This window comes from Tupaia chinensis, unplaced genomic scaffold, assembly GCF_000334495.1.
Source record: "Tupaia chinensis unplaced genomic scaffold, TupChi_1.0 Scaffold000146_1, whole genome shotgun sequence".
In the NCBI taxonomy this organism is placed as follows: Eukaryota; Metazoa; Chordata; class Mammalia; order Scandentia; family Tupaiidae; genus Tupaia; species Tupaia belangeri.
The window spans coordinates 12,962,266-12,987,120 of record NW_006159616.1 but is presented as its reverse complement, the minus strand read 5'-3'; the positions used below and the strand labels follow the sequence as shown (position 1 = coordinate 12,987,120).

The 24,855-nt window shown below is 56.8% G+C and overlaps 2 protein-coding genes across 2 annotated transcripts in view; one reads left to right on the top strand and one right to left on the bottom strand.

The window, feature by feature from the left end:
* PEX14 (peroxisomal biogenesis factor 14) overlaps nucleotides 1-16,321 on the top strand; it is a 188,712-nt gene extending 172,391 nt beyond the window's left edge. Inside the window, exons 5-9 of the mRNA XM_006145345.3 lie at nucleotides 3,994-4,079; nucleotides 7,862-7,964; nucleotides 9,179-9,276; nucleotides 12,537-12,628; nucleotides 15,309-16,321. Of these exons, the coding sequence (XP_006145407.1) occupies nucleotides 3,994-4,079; nucleotides 7,862-7,964; nucleotides 9,179-9,276; nucleotides 12,537-12,628; nucleotides 15,309-15,762 (833 nt within the window). The 3' untranslated portion in view covers nucleotides 15,763-16,321. The remainder of the gene's footprint in view (nucleotides 1-3,993; nucleotides 4,080-7,861; nucleotides 7,965-9,178; nucleotides 9,277-12,536; nucleotides 12,629-15,308) is intronic.
* A 635-nt stretch (nucleotides 16,322-16,956) lies between these two features.
* LOC102477238 (zinc finger protein castor homolog 1-like) overlaps nucleotides 16,957-24,855 on the bottom strand; it is a 14,041-nt gene continuing 6,142 nt past the window's right edge. The window contains exons 6-10 of the mRNA XM_006145445.2: nucleotides 21,528-21,712; nucleotides 20,334-20,487; nucleotides 20,086-20,221; nucleotides 18,881-18,941; nucleotides 16,957-17,098 (exon numbers count right to left, since the gene is read on the bottom strand). Coding sequence (XP_006145507.1) covers nucleotides 16,957-17,098; nucleotides 18,881-18,941; nucleotides 20,086-20,221; nucleotides 20,334-20,487; nucleotides 21,528-21,712 — 678 coding nt within the window. The remainder of the gene's footprint in view (nucleotides 17,099-18,880; nucleotides 18,942-20,085; nucleotides 20,222-20,333; nucleotides 20,488-21,527; nucleotides 21,713-24,855) is intronic.

The window sequence follows — 24,855 nt, the reverse complement described above, 5'->3', positions numbered from 1 at the left end:
CGCCTGCCCAGCCTGGCTGCTCAGGGCCCCGGCAGACGGCTGCGCTCCAGATCTGTTTGCAGGAGAGTGGAGCCGTTCGGCAAGCACTGGGCTCTAAGCACTTCGGCATCCAGGTTCCAGCCATGTCCTTGTAAGGTACCGAGTGGGCGTTTGAAATATCAGAACGTGCTCTTTGGGACACTGGCCGCCTTTGAAGCTGTTCTTGCTGCAGATTTTGGCCGTACAGGTGGCTGTTCTGGGTGCAGATTAAAGCCCTTCTGAGCAGTCATGTCTTGAAGAGTGGCAGTTCCTCTGCCTTCACTCCTTCCTCCTCAGAATGAACTTGTACTAGATGTTAAACTTTGCATCTGGCATGCAGAGCAAAGCTGGCTAGAAGAGAAAGGGGGAGGTGAGAGAGGCCTGATGGGGACTCAGAGTTCCCAGGCCCTCGGGACTAAGATGCAAGATCTGTCTTCCTCAGTGGTCTCAGAGCTCCCTGTTAAAGAGAGATTTGCCTTGAGTGGGGGTTTCCACTCCGGGGCAAGTCAGTGTCGTTTTCCTCCTGTGATGGTTTCTTGAGCACTGAGGTCATGGCCCAGCCACAGGAGAGAGCAGGGACATCCTTGCTTGGTGGCATCCCAGAGCCCGGAAAAGAATATACCGATGAAGGCTTGAAGTGTCTGCGTGCTGCCAGGCACCACAAACAAGGTCAGAAGGAAAATACACCGGAGGGGATACTGCGATTCCTATCGCAGACGAAGGTCTGCGATCCTGCGATCATCCCTCTACAGTGATGAAGGAAATTGAGTACGACAGCGGAGAACGTACAGTTCACAGGAGAGGAAGTACCCGCCAGACGGTGCTCGGCCCGGAGTAAGATGAGTGCTCGGAGTGAGGTGCCCCTCACTGAGGTGCAGGCGGGAACCATGCGCCAGGAGAGCGCGTTGTGCCGAGTGGCCGTGGGAAGCGGTGCCCAGTGCAGGCTGGCGCGTGAGTTGGTCAGATCCCCACGGAGGCAGTTTGGCAGCACCCCTCACAATTGCAGGTGCGTGTACCTCCCACCCCGCCCCCTGGAAGGCGGAGGCGTGCACCTGTGTGGGAGGGGACTTGCTAGGGCGCCTGGTCGCTGATGGCAACACTTCGTGAAACAGTAGAGTGGAAACGTGCGAGACAGCCCTCAGCAGGCAGTGAGCCAAACTGGGGTGCTGTGCAAGGAGACTGAGAGATGGGGGACGGAGAAGGAGACAGGTCTGTGTAGCCTTCCGTGTGTGTGCAGATTCTCCGGGGGGATGACCACGAGGCGGCCACAGTGGCTGTTGCTGGTGGAGGAAGCAGCCTTTTTGCAGCAGGCTGGCTTACACTGATGCTCAAGCCACATGCACGTTACCCTGTTCACGAAACGTCCAACCAAAAACGGGAGTGGGGGCCTGCGGGAGAGGCCGTATGCTGATGAGCTTTGTGACCCAGACTCCAGGCTGGGCCCCTGGGGAGTCTCTGTGGAATTCATGGGCAGGAGCAGGGGAGTGTGGTGGCCAAGGAAAGTTTCAGGTCCCTCCATCTGTGTCCCTTCTGTCTCTGAGAGCCCCATTCAGCAGCCTGGGGAGGAGGGGGGTGTCCTCTTCACTCACTTGGGGGTCTGTGTGACTTGGCCCCTCCTCCACACATGCCCACGCCCGCACCCTTCCCCCCTGGTGTGGGCTTAAGGCCTGTCTCCTCTCCTCTTTTTTTTTTTTTTTGGGGAGGTTTTTGCTATAGGGCGCTCACCAGGCTAGCAGGGAAGGAGTAGGTGAAGGTATCTTGGTATGACAATAGGGAGTAGTGGGGACTGTGGCAATTATAATCTAGAGAAGAAGAAGAGTCATATGGTCCTCAGTACTTGGCTCCAATCTGCTTTTTCTGTGTAGAATGGGTCTGGGTAATTGTAAGGGTGTGGACCTCGTTATGTTAAGAAAAGCTCTCCTCTCCTCTTTTTTTTTTTTTTTGGAGAGGTTTTTGCTATAGGGCGCGTGCACTTGCCAGACAGACAGAGAGAGACATAGAGACAGAAAGCGAGAAATCACCCCCCAGGGGAGATGGTCATGCCACAAATCCCTTCTCCTCCATTCTCCTCTCGGGATCTTGGGCACGCACGCACACGCGCCCGGCTTAAGTTTTAAGCCACCGGGTCCGGGACGCGAACCGCGGTCGACTAAGTGGGAGTCCAGCGACATAGCCATTATGCTAACTGCTGGTTCCCTCCTCTCCTTTTGTCATGAAACAGGAGTACTATGACAGTACCTCGGGTCAGAGGTGAGAGGTGAAGGCTCTCACAGGTCTCTGAACAAGTGAGTTCATCATTGCTCAGCCAGGTTGTGATGTTCCTTCCAGCAGGTTCAGGACTTGCTCCTTCTTCTTCACACTTCCTGACGGGTTCCCTCCGGGGTCCAGCTTCCTTCCCCCAGCAGCATGCCTGGGGCCGGGCAGTGCCTTCTGGAAAGTTCCATTGGCACCAGGGCCTCAGTCTGTGTCTGGTCAGTGGGTCCTTTGAGAGGACTTAGAGCACCTGCTGGTGGCCCGGACATAGCAGCTCCAGAAGGGCGTTCCCAGTGGAGACCGTGCTGTCTGGGATGCTCCCGGGTCAGACACGATTACGGAGGAGGTCAGCTGGGACCTCCCTGGCACACTGGGCACGTACACGCGTGCCTGTGGTCTGGACTGGCTGGGACTGGGTAGATCTCAGCATTAGGACCCTGTTGGAGAGGCCTTGCCCCACCCCTTCTCTCTCAGTCTCTTTCTGCCTCCCACAGAAAGAAATGGGTTAAATAAATTTTACAAAGAGAAGAAATAGGTTATGGATGGAAAGTACTTGTGAGCCAGTACTCTGTGGGGAAGACTAAGGCAGGAAGCTCCTTTCCTCCTGTGCAAGGAGTGGAGAATGGGCCGCGAGCTGCTCCTGTGTGGCGCCGGCCGCCCACTTCCAGTCCTCACACTGCAGCATGTGGTTCTGAGACAGTCCAGCCCCGCTCCTGGTCTGGTTCCTGGCCCAGTCCTGGCCACCTTGGCCTTGTGGACCTGAGGCAGCCGCTTCCGCAGCTTTTCTGCCTCTGCCGTGCTGCTCCCTGCCCGGCTGGGAGCTCCCTCGGCCGTGCTCTCCTAACATGCGCTCTGGTGTGGCCCGGCCTGTCACATCCTTCCGTGGCTCCCCACTGCTCGTGGAACAACATCCAGGTTCCCAGGCCCTGCTTTCCACCTGGCCCCAGCCGCCCCCTGCCACCCACCCACTGCTCCTCCAGGCTCCCTGAACTTCACTCTGTTCCCCTGAGCCCTGTTTTTAAGGCGGTTTCCCACCAGCGCAGCCTTCCTCTCAGCCTTCCTCTCGGTGAGACCCGGAAACGGAAGCGTACCCTGGTCCACATTGACACCTCCTGTCGTTCGCACCTCCTCCTCTCCTGCCCCCACCTCCAAGGCCCTGCCACACCCCACTCTTGTGTCCCCGTTTATGGATGTTATCACTCCGAAGTTGCCCTGCTGGTCATTTTCAGACTCATGTCACCCCGCCCTGCTCAGTGTGAGAGCAGAACAGGGAGCAGTTCCCCGCCGTCCCCCGCCCCTGGTTCTGTCTGCCATGGGCATGTGCGGGTGCATTTATGCACACCCACGCGTGTGCCCACCGCCCCACTGCGCCTTTGTTCCTTGAGGGGAGAGCGCATGCTGTAGGCTTTCAGATCTCTGCTCCCTCACCCCCAGCCAGGCGCTTGGCTCCCGCTGGAGCTTCCACCCAGCAGCACACAGGCAGCATTGGTGGCTAGCTGTCACTTAGTCCCAAAGAGGCAGATGGCTCCCAGTGCCAGGGAGGAGGGGACAGGACCGAACTGGTGTTCCTGACAGTCGTGTACTATCTTCCTGCAGCTGTGTCCCTCTGGCCCCTCCTTTGAGACCAGGAGACAGGGCCACCCAGGTGCGTGGGCTCATCTCTCCCCGAGGGGAGGGCTCTGTGTGCCTCTTCTCCTGACTCCTCCTTTTTCCCCCCACCAGGCCCCGTGGGCTCCCGATGGCGAGACTATGGCGCCTTGGCCATCATCATGGCAGGAATTGCATTTGGCTTTCACCAGCTTTACAAGGTAAGTGCCCGGCTCAGCAGCTGTGTGGGCCGTGCCCCTGCACCCCTTGGCTTCCAGCCCTCCTCAGCAGCCCTTGGCTCACAAGCTGTGTGGAGGCACCGCCTGCAGATGGTGCTCAGCCCTGGGGCCCAGTGGTAGTGTGTGACTGGGAGAACTGGGATGGCTGAGAGCCAGATGGCCACTCAGATCCTGCCTCCCCTCCCCTCCCCTCCCCTCCCCCTTCCTCTCCTCTCCTCTCCTCTTCTCTCCCCTCCCCATCCCACCTCACCCCATGATGTCTCTGCCCACAGGGAGATTGTGCAGTCCATCCACCGCAGTCTAGGCCAAGTATTGAGATCAGCACGTAGGTGGCAGTGCGTCAGCTTTCGGGACAGTGGCAGAGTAGTTAAGAGCATGGACTTGAGATCCCGGCCGCCTGAGCTCTGCCACTTAGTAGTAGCTTTGTCATCTGTAATATGGGGTAATAGTGCACGCCTCATGAGGCTGTCATGAAGATCGAAAGGGTCAGCGGTTCTTCACAGAGTGCTAGGAACTGTGCCTGGCACGTGGAAGCCCCACATTTGCGATTATTCTAGCTTAGTATTCAAGACCAGCTTGGGGCCAGCAGGTGGGGTGGTGGTTAAGGCATTGGACTTCCACTTGGCTTGCTTTCCCACTTTCCCTCTCTCTCTCTCTCTCTCTCTGGTGAGTGCACGTGCCCTATATCAAATTAAAATAATAAATAAATAAGTAAGTAAATGACTTTTGAACAAAACCCCAACTTTGAGGACTTCAGCATCTGGTTTTTGTTTTCTGCATATTATGTTGGTATGTATATAAATCTGGGCTTTTCCCCAGGCATCCCTCAGGACCCCAGCATTCACTGCGCACCGCAGAACTGAGGGCACAAAGTGAACACTTGCTTCCTTGATTCCAGGGTAAAGGCCCAACTCTGATTTGAAGTAAGCGAGTCTCTTTTAGAAGACGCAGAGCCCACATGGTTCCCAGGTTGGCTGGTTCCGGAGAGGACCCCCTTTCTCTTCTGAGGCTACCAGTTCCTCCACTCTTTTTTTGGGATTAAAAATTTTCCTTTATGTATAACAGAGTGCACAGGTGACAGAGACAGAGGAGGAGGGCGGGAGAGGCATAGGGACACGTGTGAACACCTACTCCACAGGGTCTGGTCACACTGCGATCCCTGTCCTCCGGCCCATCGCGTTCACGTGCCCAGTGTGTTTCAGGCTGAGGGACGCAGGGATTTGAACGATGGTCGCCATGTGGGATCTGGGTTCTCTCTCTCTCGCTTTTTAAACTATTTTATTTAACTATTTATTTAGTTAGTTATTTTAATTTGGCCAGAGAGGGAGAGAGAGAGAGAAAATGAGTAAGCAAGCTGCCAGATCCGGGACTCAGACCATGGTGGGCCATGTGGGAGTCTAGCACCCTTAACCAGCACGCCACCTGCCGTACCCAGGATCTGGCTTCTCTCGAACAGTGCACGGAGCCGGCCCCTGTGACTTTTGTTTTAAATGACCTGAATGCATGCCCAGACTCACTATTGTAACTTTTAGTACTTGAAACACGAACTTTTAGTACTTGAAACCTTGTGCCCTGGGATTCTTAATTTTTGACTCAGAACAAAAGCTAATGGCAGATTTATAGCAGAATATAATTTTTTCAGTGTAACATCTATTTCTGGAGTTAAAAATTGTCATGTCAGAAATCCAGAAGCAAAATGTCTTGGGGCCTAGGACTTGTCTGGGAACGAATGCCTACCCTCATCCAGTGTGTGCACAGCCCCTTCCACGTCACCAAGTGCGTCGAAGCGCGGGGAGATTCAGACGCTGGCCCAGAATTCTCAAGTGAGTGCCTCGGCCCTGCTGAGCAGCACCAAACCGGCCTGAGCCCTGCGGAGGTGGAAGCGTAGCTCCCCAGCGGGCGTGCTCACGCAGAGCTATCGTCAGCTGCTCCCACCAAGCCCCAGTCTCCCCCTCTGCTTTAGAAAAGAGACATGAAATATCTGTCCCAGTGGTGACAGGGAATTTCTAAAACATCTGCTAATAGTTTCTTTAAATTAAAAAAAATAAAACAGTAAGAAGCTGTCAGCCGTCTTGTTTTACAAACAGGTAAAGATTTAGGCTGCGGCGGCGTGCATGTACCTTCCCTTGCTGTCTCCGGTCTCAGAAAGCGCGTTTAGTTGGTTATGCTTATGAGGATTTCTCGACTTAGGGCATTTTCCACCTGAAACATAAGGCTACATTTGATGAGTTTCGGCTCAGTTGTGGGTAATAACTCACACCGTGGTTGAAAAGCACTTTGCAAAATAGAAAATGCTTCTATAACATATGCTAAATAATGATCTTCACTTAGGAGTCACTCTTGAAATGAGTTCTCCCACAAACGCCCCGTGAGAGACCTTTTTTCCTTCCCCAGTATAGAAGCCTTAATGGAGAAGTTTCCATCTTTTTTTTTTAATCTGAGGCCTGGACACATTAAAGAACCAAAGTTGTACATGGGTCATACCTGCCAGGCCTGCACCTCGCTAACCCTGGCAAAGGCTACATTTGATGAGTTTCGGCTCAGTTGTGGGTAATAACTCACACCGTGGTTGAAAAGCACTTTGCAAAATAGAAAATGCTTCTATAACATATGCTAAATAATGATCTTCACTTAGGAGTCACTCTTGAAATGAGTTCTCCCACAAACGCCCCGTGAGAGACCTTTTTTCCTTCCCCAGTATAGAAGCCTTAATGGAGAAGTTTCCATCTTTTTTTTTTTAATCTGAGGCCTGGACACATTAAAGAACCAAAGTTGTACATGGGTCATACCTGCCAGGCCTGCACCTCGCTAACCCTGGCACTGTCTGGTAATGCTGTCTCTACATCCTGACCTGGATCTCAGGCACCTGCTTTTTCACCTGCTCTCCCACTGGGCCCCTGCCCCTGCTGCCCGCCTCCACCCCTTCCTGCACTTCCTCTAAGTCCCACAGCCAGTTCCCACTCCGCCCCACCTGCCTTCTTTCTGAATGTGCCCAGGCCCCAGCCTCCTCATTTCGATGACCTGCAGCATCAGGGTTCTCTCCCCCAGGGCCAGTTTCTTGGGATCATGCCATCCCTCTTCCTCCTGCCCTGGATTTCAGTTCTGAGGAAGTCTGACAGCTTCTGACTCCTACACGAAGGAGCTTGTTCTAAGGATTCGAAGCTCTAGGTAAAGAGTGTGGCGGCCTCTGCTAGCCGCCTTAGATGACCCATAATGATCCTTTAGTCATTATAAGAACAAGGGGCCTCTAAACCTGTTGTCGATGTTCATCTAGTTTCTCAAGTAATTTTTAATTTTACTCATTCATTCCTGAGTGGGTGATTCATTCACAAGGTCAGATGTTAAAGATTCGGGAAAGTGCAACGAAACGCTCCTTACACTCACCCCTTCCTGGAGCTCCCCCGTGGCATCAGTGTCTTGTATATCTTCCACATTTGTATCCTACAACTTTTAAAGTAGTACTAAAAATGTAATAGCGTTGCTAAGAAAAGTAAGTAAAAGACCCAAAACACTTCTCCATCGCTACCGATCATGCCGATGTCCTTGAGTATAAGTATACTCCGACCCGGGCCTTGTCCCTACTCAGGCAGAGTTGCGGTCACAGCCTTGGAGCTGTTTCAGGAATCTGGCTCACGTAGGGTGTTTGCTTACGGTTTCTAAAACCTGGGACTGACCGAAAGGAAGTTGGGCAGCAGAGTGTGAGAGTTTATTGAAGGGTGACCCAAGTGGGGACCTGGGCCTTACACCCGTCCTGCTTCTTGCAGAAGTACCTGCTCCCCCTCATCCTGGGAGGCCGAGAGGACAGGAAGCAGCTGGAGAGGATGGAGGCAAGCCTCTCGGAGCTGAGTGGCAGCGTGGCCCAGACAGGTAAAGATTAATGACTCCATCAAGTCACCCCTCAGAGCCTTCTCCGAGCAGCCCCTTCTCTGCCCCCTCCCCTCTCCCCTCCGTCTCCACTTTATGTGGTGACTTCATTTATCTGCTCTGAGAATCTGTTCACATTTGCAAATGAAGCCGCCGTCATTTCGGTTTAATTTGAAATTGCTTGTTTACTGTCGGCGCGGCCTCAATTAATTATGTTTTTACGGAAAGGCTCCCAACCTCAGAATATTAATAAGGGGAATAAAATGACAGCCTTTCTAAGGGCTGTAAAGTTCATTTTTAATTTCTGCTTCTATGAGGTTTTCAGGGGGGTTTTCAGTGATTTTCCCCCTTCCCTCTAAGAACCCAAGGCAGGGTCAAGAGAGTCTGTAATTACTGTGGCTCCCAGGACCCCGGCCACCTCCTCTGTTATCGACTCCACAGGGCTTGCGTTCATTACCCGCTGCCCCGATGACGGCCCAGATTAGCTGGGACCTGTCGCGCCAGAGGTGGCTTTTCTCTAGTAAACTTGTTTACCAGATGGAGGCTCTGAATCTGAAAACTTGAGGCTGGTGGAAGAACCACCAGTCCCAGGCACGAGTCTGTGTCCCTTGGGACACATTTGCGGAAACCCTCCAAAGTCCCCTGGTGGATCCATCCCGTGTGCTCCTAGAAGGTTGGCATGGGTGGCACCGCAGACAGATGGGTCACATGATTCCAGGGTGCTCCCAGAGGCAGCCTCAGATCAGGCGGGGAGGGCAGGAAGGAGCAGGGGAAGCAGGGTGTGCTGTGTAGCCACTCCTGGGTGTTGCGGAGACCCAAGCTGCACCTCTCCCAGGACTCGAGACTTTCCACGAGTTCCACAAGGACACCGTGAGGCCTGCGAGATGAGTGATGCAGGCATTATGGAAGTTGGAAGAGCCAAGCAAATCATAACCAGATATAATTAGAGGGGAGAGGTTTTGGACGGATATACTGTTGACCATGGACAACTACACAATAGAAAGATAAAGTAGAAATACTAGAGGTTAGATACAGTGCAGGTAGATTACCCAGAGTGCAGATAAATTATATGGATTGCGGAGGGCGGGGTTGGGGGGGCGACGTCTGCAGATAAATTAGATGTGCAGGAATACAGGCGGCTCAAAGGTGCGTGGACCGCGAGAGGGGAAGACGTGTGTGTATCAATTTAACAGAGACGCGCCTGCTTCTTCCCCCAGTGACTCAGTTACAGACAACCCTGGCCTCCGTCCAGGAGCTGCTGATCCAGCAGCAGCAGAAGGTCCAGGAGCTTGCCCACGAACTGGCCACCGCCAAGGTACTGGTCTCTGCCCTCTGGCTCCCTCCAGGCCTGGGTCTGTCCTGCATAGCCCCCCCCTGCCCGTGTCCTGTGTGCCCACGGATGTGCCCGTGGCTGGCCCATGGTCCCGGCTCATCGTCACCTGCTGTCTGGTCTCACTGTTGCACAGCAGGAGCAGACCCTGCCCTTGTAGAGAAAAGAAGCAGTCACTGCGTGGTCGGCGTGGTATTTAGCCACTAAAGCTGTCCCTTCATTCTGCGTCACCTCCCAACAGGAGGGAGCGAAAACCACCCGCCGCCTGTGGACTTCCTGTGGCAGCCACACCCCCACAGCTCTGGAGGCCGTCTGCGTAGACGTGGAACAGCCTCCACCTGTGCGTTCAGCTGCAGGTTGCAGCGTTGCTAGGAGAGACTCCTGAGAACAGGGCGAGAGCAGTGCCATGGTCAGTTTCCAGCCCTTGTCTGGTCCGAGGTACCAGGCTTACCCACTACAGGGAGCAGTTCTGTAAACCGGGGTTTCCTGGGTTCAGGGGCACCCTATAGGAATCAGAACTACCTGTGATGGACTGCTGCTTCCCTGCCTCACTTCTCTAATGAAGCAGTCTTGGCAGTGTCAGATCTGAGGGTCAGACTGCCTGCCCTATCATCTTGGTTCTGTCACTTGCTCGCTGTGGGATCATAGGCAAGTTACTTAACCTCTCTGAGTCTTAGTTTTCTCATCTGTAAGACACCGGGCTGTTCACATGCTAGAACAGTGCCCGACTCCAGCGAGCTCCCAGGAGCACAAGCCCTGTGGGTCCTGTGGGTATGTGGCAGGGGTCATCCCTGACGCACTGTCATAGCAGACTAGGCCCAGGAGATGGTGGTCCTGTGGCTCCAGACACCACCGGCCTGCCCTTTGTTCCCCTCTCCCGTAGCCCATGGCCAGTGGGCGCTGCATTCTGGCTCCTGTGCAGTATGTACGTAAAGGCACGTGGGGCACATGCTCAGCACACATGCACTTCCCACTGCCAGTGGGATCTGGAGCGCTCCCTGTGCAGAGGGGCCCAAGACCTGCTCCCTGGGTATCCATCGCACACAGAGGCGCAGTTGTGCTTCCTGGGACTGCAGTGGGCGCTGGTACCACCCCAGCCGCTGGGCGTGTTCTCTGCAGACGGCTGCCCTGCTGGCCTCTCTGCTGGTCTTTCGGATTGGTGGCCTGCCTGGGGCCAGAAGCCATTCCAGACCCTGGGAAACCGTTTTCAGGCTGTCGGCATTAAAATTAAGAGCACGTGTTGTGTTTTTAAAGGGGATGGGACGTGGGGTTGCTCTGAGTGGCCTGCAGAGATCTCAGGGCTTGTTTTCCCTGGCGGCCTCCCCACCGCCCTGGCCCCTTTTCATTCTCCCTTCACCCAAGCAGGGCTCACGGGCTTGGTATCTCACCATGTGTGTGAGGACTTTGGTTACCCCATAAACTAAAGACTCAGAGCTGTGTTTTCTCAGCTGTAATGTAAGTTTTTATATCGGGCTTCCCAACTCCTACTGGAGCACTGTAAAAAATTAAAAAGAAGAGCTTTAACTAATTAAAAAACCTACATAAAACTGAAGGCTGTGAGTTTTCTACAACTGTTTTTTAAAGAGACTGGCTAAAAAGCCCCAGATGTCAGATTTTATTTCTAAATCCTGGCATCTGGCACCATATGCGTTTGGAAATCCGAGTCCTTTGTAGGCCGGTGAGTGGAAATTGCTCCCTTGTTAATGGGCTGCTGGAGCTTTCAAGGTCTCAGAGAAGCCAGAACAGTGGCTCCTGGGGCCTCGCTGTCTGGTGGTCTGGAGTGGGGGCCCCCGGGGGATGTGTGTGAGGGTGATGGGTGTGCACGCACTCTTACTCCAGACTGCCTGACTGTCCCCACCTCAGACTTCCAGTGCCCTATGAGGGGCTTCTTGCTGCTCAGGTGTGCTGGGCACCCCCGCCCAGGTCAGAGGCCAGGCCTCTGTGAGCTGCCCAGAGATCTGCAGCAGACTGGCAGGGAGGCAGGGACAGCCAGGGGCTATGCTCTGCCAGCCATGGATGGCAGTACCAGGAAAGCGAAGCCTTGCGCCTCTCATCTGTGTGCGTAGGACAGCCCTGGTGACCCGGGCCCTCACACTGAAGCCCTCTTGCCTGGCGTTAGTCTCACAGATACTTCACAGGGGCCCGGCCCCCAGCAGTCCTTTCCGGGGGGCTGCTGTGTGTCTGTCCTCTTCTCCATCCATCCCAATGAGATTTGCCGGAAACGGGGCGTGGCTGTCCAAAGTGTGTTTGGAAAACTGTCAAGGTGAGAGTGGAGAGGTGCGCAGGACGGGGGCATTGTCAGAGATGACGGTGCGGTTCCCCTCTCCAGGCCCTCTTCAGGGAGGGATCGAAGGCGCGTCCTATGGATGGCTTCCTCCTTTCTGCCGACCCTGCAGAGATCTCCCGATAGAATGCCGTGAAGGGGTGACATGGCCCACAGGTCGCTTTGCAGACAGAGGGGTGTCTTCCATGGCCCTGGGGAGCCTGGACCCCTGCCATCATGGAGCTGGGAGCCAGGGTCTCTGACCAGCACTGGAAAAGTCATATGGTGAGGACTGTCCTCTAGGACTGCCGGAGATTGCAGATTTGGGAACGCGACGAGCAGGGCCCAGATGCCCGCAGCTGACTGACTTCTGGGTGCCCGGCTCAGGTCCCTGCCCATGGCGTCCACAGTGCAGTGGCCGCCTCCCCTCGGCCCCTTCTTCACCTCTGTGTGGTGGGATTGCTTTTGGTGGGGAGGGCATCTAGGTGGGGGGTAGGTGATGCTGTGCGCTTCTGTACTGGTTGTTGTTTTAATGGCCATTTCAAACACATGGAGAAGTGGAGGGGTCAAAGAGTGAACCACAGGCTCCCCCCACAGTCCGGCAGCCTCATCCCCGCCCACCTAGCCCCTGCCCTGGTCATTCCGAAACAGATCCCAGACGCCCTGTCACCCCAGACTGCAGTCTTCAGCCTGTCGCTGAGCCTTAGGGCCGCAGTGATTGTGTACCATGTGGTCACCAAAGACAAGGAGCCACACCTTCGCGTCCTCCGGTAGCCAGGCAGTGCCACCCGAACGTGTGTTTGAAGGGTGTTGTCGTTGAAACAGACAGATCCCTGAGTGAGCAGTGGCAGAACCTTTCTGCGGGATGGCCCGGCTGGCGCACCGGATACGGTCATCCCAGGGCTGCTGCTCCTGTAGGGGCCTGGGGCAGCTGCAGCTCCTCCGGCCACGCTGACCCGCTTCCCTGTGCTTTGACTTCCAGGCCACCACCTCCACCAACTGGATCCTGGAGTCCCAGAATATCAACGAGCTCAAGTCGGAAATTAACTCCTTGAAAGGGCTTCTTTTAAATCGGTAGGAGGGAAGGCCCCGGACTCTGCCCTGGTCCCCGCCTTTTGCGGGCAGTGGGAGCACCAGGCTGGTTTGGCAGTGGCACCAGGAGCCTACCTGTCCAGCCTGACTGAGCCACATGGTTCCGACATGGTTTGCAAACCTTTGACCTCTGCGCTCCCTCCCTAACAGTCCCCTCCCTCCTTGCTCCCTGGGTGACAGTCTACAGCACCCATGAGGATTTTGAAGTATAAGGTTTTTAGCCCTGCCAGAACAGCTCGAGCCCAAAACCAGGATTTTGAACAGAGAACTCCTCAGTGTGAGTCATCCAGAGACAGGGCCTCCAGACAGGCTACTACGTCGTTCCTGAGCCCCCCGTGACCTCTCGGTGACAGCTTGGTCCCAGAGAAAACCCTTCCAGGGGGTCAGGAGTCTTAAGCCGTCTAGTTTGAAGGGCCCTGTGATGGAGGGGATAGGCAGACTTGTCCATTGCCCCTCTGCTTCTTCGACATCTCTGCTGTCCCTCCTCAGTGATGGCACATTGTCACCAGCACAGTCCTTGGCGTGTGGTGACCAGCTTGTCCTGGTTTGCCTGGGTCTGTCCTGGCTTTAGCACTGAGGAAGCTCTCGGTCCTGAGGCGCTGGGACGCTTGGCCATTGCCTGGACCGCAGCCTGGGAGGCCTGCTCAGGGCACTGATTCTCGGCTGGGCCAGGGCCTATGGGGCCATGGGAGGCAGGACGATGGCACCCAAGGCGGGCTTCACCAGAGGTCACCGTTCACCCCGGGCCTGCTGCTCCTGTAGGGGCCTGGGGCAGCTGCAGCTCCTCCGGCCACGCTGACCCGCTTCCCTGTGCTTTGACTTCCAGGCCACCACCTCCACCAACTGGATCCTGGAGTCCCAGAATATCAACGAGCTCAAGTCGGAAATTAACTCCTTGAAAGGGCTTCTTTTAAATCGGTAGGAGGGAAGGCCCCGGACTCTGCCCTGGTCCCCGCCTTTTGCGGGCAGTGGGAGCACCAGGCTGGTTTGGCAGTGGCACCAGGAGCCTACCTGTCCAGCCTGACTGAGCCACATGGTTCCGACATGGTTTGCAAACCTTTGACCTCTGCGCTCCCTCCCTAACAGTCCCCTCCCTCCTTGCTCCCTGGGTGACAGTCTACAGCACCCATGAGGATTTTGAAGTATAAGGTTTTTAGCCCTGCCAGAACAGCTCGAGCCCAAAACCAGGATTTTGAACAGAGAACTCCTCAGTGTGAGTCATCCAGAGACAGGGCCTCCAGACAGGCTACTACGTCGTTCCTGAGCCCCCGTGACCTCTCGGTGACAGCTTGGTCCCAGAGAAAAACCTTCCAGGGGGTCAGGAGTCTTAAGCCGTCTAGTTTGAAGGGCCCTGTGATGGAGGGGATAGGCAGACTTGTCCATTGCCCCTCCGCTTCTTCGACATCTCTGCTGTCCCTCCTCAGTGATGGCACATTGTCACCAGCACAGTCCTTGGCGTGTGGTGACCAGCTTGTCCTGGTTTGCCTGGGTCTGTCCTGGCTTTAGCACTGAGGAAGCTCTCGGTCCTGAGGCGCTGGGACGCTTGGCCATTGCCTGGACCGCAGCCTGGGAGGCCTGCTCAGGGCACTGATTCTCGGCTGGGCCAGGGCCTATGGGGCCATGGGAGGCAGGACGATGGCACCCAAGGCGGGCTTCACCAGAGGTCAAGGCTGGGAGGATCCCAACCAGAGGACCTCATCTTCCAAGCCCCCTGCTTCCTGGTGCTCCCTGAGGGGTAAGTGGCTGGGCTCAGGGAGGGGCCCATGGCTGTCACAAGGAGAAAAGTGATTTTCCTAACCCAGGAGGTCAGTGCCTTGGTGGCTGGGGGATGGCGAGCAGGCCGGCAGGTGACTTTGGAACCAAAAGAACTGCAAATTGAGTTTCTCATTAGCCTCCATGACCCTGGTGAATAACACAGTCCTGCCTGGCACGTGTGCCTCACCAAAGCAGGTCTGAGGGAGGGACCGGTGCTGGTGGGACAGTGGCAGCCAGGACCGGGCAATGCTCAGGCCTCTCAGCTCAGGCAGAGATGGGCCTGCCTGTCCTAGAGCTTCTGAGATGTTGCCAAGTAGACCTGACCTCCCAGGCCCCTCTGGAATTGGCTTTAGTCTAGGCTGGCCCAGGGCCACACGTGGAGGGAGGGAGAGCCGGCACTTCCCTGGCCAAAGTGTTGGGCTCAGAGGTTTGCTGGCAGAGCGCTCCGACATCGCCCGTTTGGTTCTGACATCTCTGAATCCCTGGCCAGTGGCCAGGCCTCCCTGCTGTCACCTTTTGCCTAAGGCAGAGACAAGTTAAGAGTTGAGATCCTGGGGTGTAGGGTCCCTGCCTTCTCCCTCTCCTGGCCACTGAAATGGAGGCAGGACAGTGCTGAGGAGCCAGAGTGGGCTCCAGGGAAGGCAGCCCTGGTCCAGCCGCCAGCAGCTGTCAAGGCAGGCGGGCCCTGCCCAGGGCAGAGTGGCCCACGGGCCCCTGGGTGCAGCAGCGCTCTGCTGTCAGTGGGTGGAGCCTCCAACTGGCCAAGAGGTTGACCCTGAAAGGAGGGAGAGCAGGTGCTGTCCTGCTGTTTCTGTCACCTCGCCCCTCCTCACCAGTCCCCTGCCAGTGGCTCTGAGTGGGAGCCCCAGATGTGGTCACCGACCTTCGCCTGTCTTCTCCTCTGCAGGAGGCAATTCCCGCCATCCCCGTCAGCTCCAAAGATCCCCTCCTGGCAGATCCCCGTCAAGTCGCCGTCCCCCTCCAGCCCCGCAGCCGTGAACCATCACAGCAGCAGCGACATCTCACCAGTCAGCAACGAGTCCACATCGTCCTCACCTGGGAAGGAGAGCCACAGCCCCGAGGGCTCCACGGCCACATACCACCTGCTGGGCCCCCAGGAGGAAGGCGAGGGCGTGGTGGACGTCAAGGGCCAGGTGAGGATGGAGGTGCAGGGCGAGGAGGAGAAGAGGGAGGACAAGGAGGACGAGGACGAGGAGGATGACGACGTGAGCCACGTGGACGAGGAGGACTGCCTGGGTGTGCAGAGGGAGGACCGGCGGGGCGGGGATGGGCAAATCAACGAGCAGGTGGAGAAGCTGCGACGACCCGAGGGCGCCAGCAATGAGAATGAGCGGGACTAGGCCCGCCACCAGCCCGGGATGCCATCCAGCCTGTGGTCCTGTGGCTGTGGCCTTGCCATCTCCTCTGGCTCTGGGAGGGCGGCCTTGAGCCCAGGCCGAGGACAGAACTCTCAGCTGTGCTGTGGCCCCAGTGGCACTGTGGGGGTCGCGTTTCTGTCACCTAGCCCCCCCCTCACCTGGACACCAGCCCCTACCCCACCTGTAAGTCCTCAGCTCACCCCAGGCCATGGGGCCCTTGGCCTCGTTCTCAGGCCGCGGGCGCCGAAGCCCTGGGCTCAGCCCTCGCCCAGCACCATCTCCCGGGCGGCCGTCCTGTCCAGGGTGTGTTTGCTGAGTGTCCTGACTAACGTGACGCCATGCATGGCTAGAGCTAGTGCCGTCCCGCCTCCCACCTTCTGGGTGCAGGGGGAGCTACTGCCCGCCCCCTCCCTGGGGCTGGGCCCTGTCCCCATAGCCAGGGGCTCCTGGCCTATGCCGCCCTCGGGCGCCCGTCCCCAGCCTCAAGCACCTGTGTGCCGTTGTCCTCCAGACAAATAAAGTCACTGCGCTTCTGACCATCCTCGCTTGCCGTGTCACGATTCAGCTCATCCCTGGCGGGACGGGACTCGCTGCAGGGAGCCGGGTGTGGGCCTGGCCCATCAGCAGCCCTCGTCCGTCTCTCCACCAAGGAACACGTGTCCGTCTGTGTGATCATGTATAGATTTCTGGATATAAGACACGACTGTACATACTTGTAATAAATATGAGTCGCCACTGTCTAACCCCGGCCTGTGGCTCCCTGTCTGCTCCAGGCACCCGTGCACCTGAGGCGGGTCTCAGCTCAGGCCAGAGGGGGCCTGAGGGGCAGCGCCTGCCTTCTCCACGCCTGGCCCTTCCCCCAGGCGGGGACCACGGCTGCTCCTCCAGCGATGGAGGGGTCTGTCCCTCAGTGCAGGTACCTCCAGCAGGGCTGTTTTCCTGACCACAGGAGGGGAAGGTTCCGGTGTGGCCAGATAGAGACCTGAGCGGGTGCGACGGACGAGCATTCCCCGGAGAGCGTGTTCTTGCTCGCTGTTCCGCCGCCTCTCGCCCTCCCTGTCTCCCTTTAACCTTCACAGAGCATTTAGCTCAAACCGGAAGAGCATAGCCAGAAGCTCCTTCCAAGGGGCGTTCTCGTCTCTCCAAGTGCCGGGCCCAGCCTGGGGTCTGTGGGCGCTAGAATGTCCGTGCCTTATGTAGACGTAGTGGCTTTGAAGTAGAAGGTGCCTGGGCAGTGGCCACCACTGCAGGTGGAGCCACGCAGTGCGGGACCAGCCCTTTGAGCGGGCACAGGCTCTTGGCCTCAGCTTGCACTAGCCTGGGAGCAGGGAGGAAGACAGCCCTCTGGGCTGAGACTGGGCTTGGGCCATCCTGTCCCAGACCTGGCACGTCCCTTTCAGTTCCCCTGTCCGTCTGCAGCAAACCCTTTCTGATTCCCAGGCCCAAAGGGCCTGCTAAGACTTTGGGTCACCATGACTTGGCCTGCCCCCACCCTCTTGAGTGTCCAGCCCTGGTCTGGCATGTGGCCTACAGGACACATCTTCCTCATGACACTCCTGGTCTGTGGTTCTGGCCACGTGTCCTTCTGCAGAACCCAGATTGAGAGCCACACTGCGGCTCCCCACCATCTCTGCACCTCCATCTCCTGCCTCCTTGCCAGGCTTTAGTTCCAGGGGGCACCAGCCTAGCTCAGATGAGAGGCCCCGCTCCCTCAAAGGCCTTCAGGAGCCCCAGTGTCCAGGAGGCAGGGGGCAGACCTGGCATGGACCGTCAGAGAGTCAGTGCGGGCAAGGCCATGGGACACCTAGGTCCTCACAGGCTGGTCACTGGGCAGTCATGGCCCCCTCTAGTTTGATGCCACGTGGCACTGCCCATAAAGCTTCAGTGGCCCCTCCTCCAGGGGATGAGAAAGGTGGACCAGAGGACTCCTTTGGTCAGAAACAGAACTGTTGGAGCTGGGGCAGCGGAGGTGAGCCGTCACCGTGACAGAGGCCTCCCTGTGTCCACCTCTTTAAGAGCAAGGGTTACAAAGAGAGGAATCCGCGGGGCTTCACTGGCCCCAGTGGGGGTGGAATGAGTTTTCTCCATCCTGGGAGATGGTTCACAGGTCCTTGGGGTTCAAGTGCGCAGGAGAAAGGATGGACCTGGGGCCCGGAGCCTGTTGCCTCTGTGGGTCCTGAGCGCTGAGTTCGGCTTTTGAGGACAGCGAGTCTGGCAAGGTTTCAGGGAGAGAAAAACCCCTCCCCAAAACGGCGTGAGTGCTGCCTAATAAAGGCAGCTGCTGGACGAGGGAAAACAGCCCTTTGAAAAAAAGCCTTTCATTAGAAAAATAATGCATTTCATCCAAATAAGGTAAAAATATTTGGAATGGGGCAGAAGTGAGAGCAGGCAGCGCCTGTCAGGCCCTTTCTGGAAGGGAGGAGATTATTAAACTCAATTACATCGCGTTTTTATTAAGTGTCCTTTAGGAAAGAGCTAGCCCCAGTGCTCAGAGTCTGCAGGCTGGCCACCCTGCGCTCCCGGCTTCTTGGGGGCCTTGTTGGCTCTGCCATGAGCAGGGGCCCTCCCTTTGCATTTGTGGTACCCGAGGAGCGGGCCAGGCGCGAGGAACATCCCTGTGGTGGCTGCCAGCCGCTGGTGGCTAAAGCTGCTTCCTCCAGCAGAAGCAGGGTGCCGGGGCTCCCATCGCCTGTGCGGTTGGTTACCCGTGGACCCCAGCTGGGAAAAGAGCCTTTGCCCTCTCCACTGCACCTCCTCCGGCATGTCACTGTGTGCTCATGGAGCCTCTCGTCCTTTCTGTCTGTCTCTGTCTGTATTCAAATAAAGGCGGGAAACTGCTCTTCAGGGTCCTGCGACCTGCTTATCTTACTGAACGGGGAATGTGTTGTCCTCAAGGGCATTCACACTCACGGGAAGTGCGAGAGTTTTCTAGAAGGCCCCCTCTGCTGCCCTCCCCACTGCGAGCCAGCCAGGAGCATTGAGACAGTGGTTCTGTGGCCTGGGCCCAGCCCCCTCCCTCTCCTCTGGGTGACTGCCTTGTCCCTGTCCTTGTCCTTGGGCCCAGGAGGGAGGAGGACGGGCCCATTCTGGTGGGTCTTACCGCCCATCTTCAGCACTTGCCTCAGTCAGGTGTTTCTTCAGCTGTGTGTCGAAACTGGTTTCTGCCAAGATACCCAAAGAAGGGGGTCAGGGCCTTGAGAGGACAGGTACAAAGGCACCAAGGAGACCCCACAGGTCTGGGACACCAGCCTTAGGTGAGGTGCACACCTGGGGGGAGGCCCCAGGCGTGGCCCAACCTCCCTAGCCCTGAACGTCCTTTCTGGCAGGAGGCCTCGGTCCTGCCCCTTTGCCTGCATAGGCATTTCCCACCCCGGGACCAGCCAGCGCCTGGCCAAGGGGCATTATTCAACCAGCACCTCCAGGGTGCTGTGTGGGCGCGTGGCCATGTGCTCCATGCCCAGGGCACTCTCCAACATGCACAGGACCACTCAGTGGGTCCCGACACTCTGAGAGGCCCCTCTGCCCTGTCCCCACTCCCACGTGCCTTCCACCCCCGTCCCTGGGCCCTGTTAAATATGGAACAGGTTTGCGGTCTCCACCAGCATTGCGGGGCGATCGCACCTGAACCATCAGCAAGCCCTGCCTGCTCTGGTCGGGCGCCATGCAGTTCTCTCCCAGAAGAGACGAGAGTGCTTTTAACCTCATACAGACAGTGCCTGGCAGTTGCTGTAAGGACCACGACAAGTGCCACAAGGACCTTCTTTACAATCCACCGATGCCACTCTGCCAGTCCTGCAGCCCTGTGAGTGCTGCGACAGGGCGTTAGCAGTTCAGGGATGCCCTACAGACCCAGGGTGTGGCTGCTAGCCTCGGAGGCTGGGAGGCTGGGCAGGGCCTAGGAGGTCCTTTGGTGGGGAGCTGGAGTCGCTGGTCCAGTGTAGGGGTGGGGCTTACAGAGGCCACATGGCGGTGTTTGGCTGCTCTGGGCTGGCTGGGCCTCCTGGGAGCCGCCTCCTCTCTGACCTTCCTCAGAGGATGGGGCGCTCCCCAGTGAGGGTAGCCCAGGCGTGGCTTCGGTGCATTCCCAGCAGGGTCTCCAGGATTCCAGCCTTTTTGAGCGAGCTGGAGGCAGCAGCATTTTACCCACCAGTCAGGGCAAAGGCTCGCTGTGAGGCAGGCCGACTGCACAGGGCTCTCGTGACAATGGATGGACAACCCGCATTTGCCTAGGCAGGGGGCTGGCCTGTCACTGGGTGTCCAGGTGGGCTGGGGGCAAGGCCTGGCTCCCATGGGTGACTCAGCTACTGGTAGCACCCAGCCAGGCTGGGTCTGCGGACAGGCCCCTGAGCTCAGCCATGAGCTTGTGCAGCTGGTTCTGGTGCTTTCCAAGAGTTTCCAGACGACTTTGCCCCGGTTTGGTGTAGGAACATTGAACACCGCACTAATTAGACCCCAGAATGGAAACCTGTGTTACTGCATCTCCTGCTGGGCCCAGCAAGCCACAGGGAATGCTTTGGGCCGGGGCCCACTCCCGCCCCTGGGCGGGGCCCCACCTGCAGCAGCAGGCTCCCCTCCTGTCTCCCGGGCCAGGGGTGGAACACAGTCTCAGAGTGGGCACAAGTGTCTGCTGGGGTGACTGGGTCCTTCTTTCTGTCCTCCGGGGCAGAGCCTGCACTTGGAGCTGGGGGCTGGCCTGGCCGCAGCATCCTGTTCCCCAGAGCTCCCCCTCAGGGCCCCCGGAGACCCAGTGTCGGTCCCTGGCCCCTGCTTGTTGGGAGGCTACCATGGAAGCTGACCTGCCCTTGGTTAGGCTGGACCCTGCTTCCGCCTGTGGGGGTCTGCTGAGGCCCACCCACCCATTCCCAGACACCCGAGGGCATGCTGGGAGTGGGAAGCCTAGGGTCTGACCAAGGTCAGCAGAAAGTCCTGAGACCCTGTCCTCCCTCCTTTGAGTCCGAGAGCTGCCCCTGCCCCACTGCCTACCGCCCCGGTGCCCAGTGGGAGCCTGTGCTCACACCCACCCGCCGGCTGAGGTTGGGACTTGGCTCCCTGTCCCCCCTCAGCCCCCACAGGAGGGCCGCTCGGCCCACCAGGGCCTGTGAAGCTCCAATAATGGTTTTAATTTGTTGAACTTGTGTTTTATCCCATAAATTAGTCACTGTTTTATTTAACAGAATCGAGATATCCACAAACAATAGGCGAGTTCCAACTTGAACATTTTAATAAGACAGGAAAAAGTATATATTTTCGTGTCTGTTACAAACATATTTATGTAAATAGCCTGTGGGCCGTGTTCCAGGAGGGAAGAAGAAAGGGAAGGGCCTTCTGCGCTGGGGCTGGTTAGAGGCTTTCGTGGTGGAAAACGACACTGAGCTGGCGCCGAGCAGCTCAGCCCAGCGCACTGAGGGAGAGGCTGCTCCCACAGCAGTCCCCGGCCCTGTCCCAGGCCGGCCCGTGCCTGAGCCGCCAAGCTCGGGAGCAGAGAGCAGTGTGCCCGGCAGCAAGCTCCGGAGCCTGCGTCTTCCCACCACGGGACAGTAGGTGTGATGCCTCCCCCATGGCGTGTGGGACACGAGCTGCTGCTTGGCCTGGAAGGACACAGTGGACCCCACACATCCCCTCCCTAAAACCCTGGTAGGCTCCGACTCCCTAGGGGTCAGCTCAGGGCAGGCTGGCGAGATGATGCCAGTGAATGACTGAATAAGCTGGCCACCAGTGAGAAGTGCCAGTGCCAGCGGGGCAGCCACCTGAGCTCTGGGAGCAGCGGGGAGGCCTGTGCTCGGGAGCCCAGCCATGGGGGCACCAGGGCTGGCAGCTCAGGCCCTGGGCTGGTGGCTATAGACCCAGGAATCAGCCCCTTCTGGCTCTGCAGGAGCCGTGCCAGCATCCGGATCGGATCCGGGTACGCGCCGTTCCCAGCCCGGGCAGGTCTCTGCAGGAAGGAGGAAGGAGTGGAGGGAGGAGGCAGCTGGACGGCCCTGCCAAGCACCAGCCCAGTGGCCCCGAGTGGAACAGGAGGGGGTTGGCCAGGATGGGGGTCCTGGGGATGGGTGGAGGCCTTGCCTGGGCCCAAGGGTGAATCCTGAGCCTTAAGTAGGGCTTCAGGCTAGGGAGGCCACCCTCTGCCGGGCAGGGTCTGAGCCCCCTCCCCAACAGCCTGGCCTAATGCCTAGGGATAAACCTTGTCTGCCCCAGTCCCTGCAGGGGTGAAGAGTGACCAACTCCCTTCTCTCCACTGGCCCACGCCTCCCAGCCATTTTGTACCATCCCATACAAGCCAGGTCACAGCTGCTTGGGGGGGGTGATTTTTAAAAGTAAAAGGTAACTTGATCGATTTTTTTTTCCAGTTTTTATTGAGTGAAAATGTGCCTAGGGATAAACCTTGTCTGCCCCAGTCCCTGCAGGGGTGAAGAGTGACCAACTCCCTTCTCTCCACTGGCCCACGCCTCCCAGCCATTTTGTACCATCCCATACAAGCCAGGTCACAGCTGCTTGGGGGGGGTGATTTTTAAAAGTAAAAGGTAACTTGATCGATTTTTTTTTCCAGTTTTGATTGAGTGAAAATGTCAAACCTTGCATCAGTCATGCAAAAAAAAAATCAAATAAATAAAACACATATATTAAATTTCTAATAGCACTAAATTCAAGTGGAAAAATATTCAGTTCTTAATAACCAGGTGCCGAGGAGACCAGATTCAAGTAATCAGAGCACACGCTGTTCAGTTCGGTTTTCATGTTCTGCATTTTTGTCTCAAAACCTCTCTATATATCTCTATATATCTCTATATGTATATACATATAGATATATACACACATATGTGCATACATATTATTTTATATTTATATATATACACATACATAGTTATAAAACATTAAAAAGAGCATTGGTGGATCAAGCATTGTTTTCCCCACGGAAAGAAAATAAAAACAAAAATTACACGTTAAAATTCAAAATGAGCTAGCAATGGCTTATAGTCCTACTGTGCAATATGAAGGTTACAAAAGGCTAGACTTCGCACTGTCGGCATCTTCTTCTTTTTCTTTATTTTATTTTATTTTTTTATTTTTTTTATTCTGCTACATTGAAAAACTTTTTTTTTTTTCCTTTACAAAACTCCTTCCCACAGGCGCCCGGGGCTGTGGCAGGGCAGTCGCCCGGGGCTGTGGCAGGTCAGTCTGGGCGAACCCTCAGCAGCAGCAGCACCTGGTGCCCACAGCATTCAGGAGGCTCTGGTGAGGGCTGTCTAGAAACCATTTATTTCCTGTTGCATCAGGTACACCGGTCTGACTACTCCTCCCTCCCTGCTCCCTCTCCAGTGCAGATGGTCCTGGCTTCTGGCCGTGGGCAGCCAAGGGGACAAAAAAGGGGGGAGGGGAAAAAAGAACAGGTAAGCCACTGCCCCCAGTTGGGTCAGGCTCCCCTTAGAGACCTTTGGGGAGGAGGCTTCTGGGTGACAGCCTCCACCCTACCCTTTTACCCCCCTATGGCCCAACCTGACGCTGGCTGGTGGCCCTGAGCCCTGAAAAGGTGGACAGCAGCGGCCTTGGGCAGCCTGCTCTCCATGGGGCCTGGGCCAGCCCGTGATCCTGAGGGCCGCAGGGCTGAGGGCCAGGTGTGTGCCTGCCAGGTAAGGTGTGGCCCACACTGGGCTTCCATGGCCTCAGTCTCCAGGAAGGGAGGATGTTTTGAAAAGGGAACCAAAGCTGGAAGGCCGCACCAGCAAAGAAGCATCCCAAACAAAACAGTAAAACAAACTGGAAAAAAAAAAAGCCCTAAAAAAGCCACACGCATAACCAATAGAAACTCAAATGTTAAATTAACTACAAACTTGTATCAACAGTAATAGTCCTTTTTTTTTTTTTTGTCTCTACAAAATTCAAGTTAAAAGTTGGAATCACGCAGCTCCCATCAGTGCTAGTGTGAAGACAGACAGCCTCAAACTGTTAAGGCCTCGAATAAACGCTACACGAAATCCCACAGGAGAAATTGCACTCCGCTCTCAACCTCAGGGCTGGCCTGGAGGCGGTTCTGTGCGCCCGCCTGCCTTTTTCCTTTTTGTTCTATGTAGAATAATAACCTTTACAGGAAAAATACTGTACAACTTTCTTGTATTTTTTCCATTTTGGATATTAAAGCCAAGAACAGTCACATCCTTTCCGTCTGCACCACCAAGGTAGCTGAGCCACCTCGCCATCGCCCCCAGCACCCCAGCAGCTGCTCTTCCAATTGTGGACACACCCTCACTGGGTATACGGTTGGGCCTGGGAGTCACCCCACTGCCCGGACCCCAGCCCGAAGGGAGCCAATGCGGCAGCCAGGCCCTGGGTTGAGGCAGAGCGGCCACGGAGCTCCGGGCTCACTGCTAATTCCATGAGATTTCCTCGACGGTCGCTGTAGTGTCACCGGTGCTGACCACCCCCTTCCCCATGTAGGAGGAGGGGCTTAGCTGCATTCAAGGGAGTCCCTGACGCTACAGGTGCCAGAGACGAGCCCCGCGGCCCCCAGCGCCCGTCCCAGTCCTGAGCAATGAGGAATCTCCCACCCCACCCCTGCGTGGTAGTGAGAATGGGGGCCGGCCGCGGGGAGGAGCACTCGGGGCGGCTGCCCAGGATCCGCCTCAGCCTCAGCCCTGGGGACCCCTGCTCCTCTTTCCTACCCCGGACAAGAGCACCTTCTATTTCCCTGAAGATCCCCCAACTTCAGCTGGAAAAGGGTCATCGGCAGCCTGTGTCCTTCAGCTGCTGAGCTGCGCGCGTTCCGGGCGGGGCAGGCGGGCAGGGGGCGGCACCGGAGCACCAGAGGGGTCCCCGCCTCTGTCCTGAGACGGACTCGGGGTCCGGAAGCACCAGCGGGGCCGGGCGCGGGGAGCCCAGGGCGCCTCCCGACGCACGCGGGCCGGGATCAAAATGAACATCGAGCTCTGTACAGAGGGAAGCTTTACATATAAATAGCATTTTTTACAAAATCAATAATAACAATAATAATATAATAAAGAGGCAAGATCCCGCGCGCAGGCCTGGAAGCACGGACGGCGCCGGTGCGGGGCGCGGGGAGCACAGCGGGCGGGGGCGGGC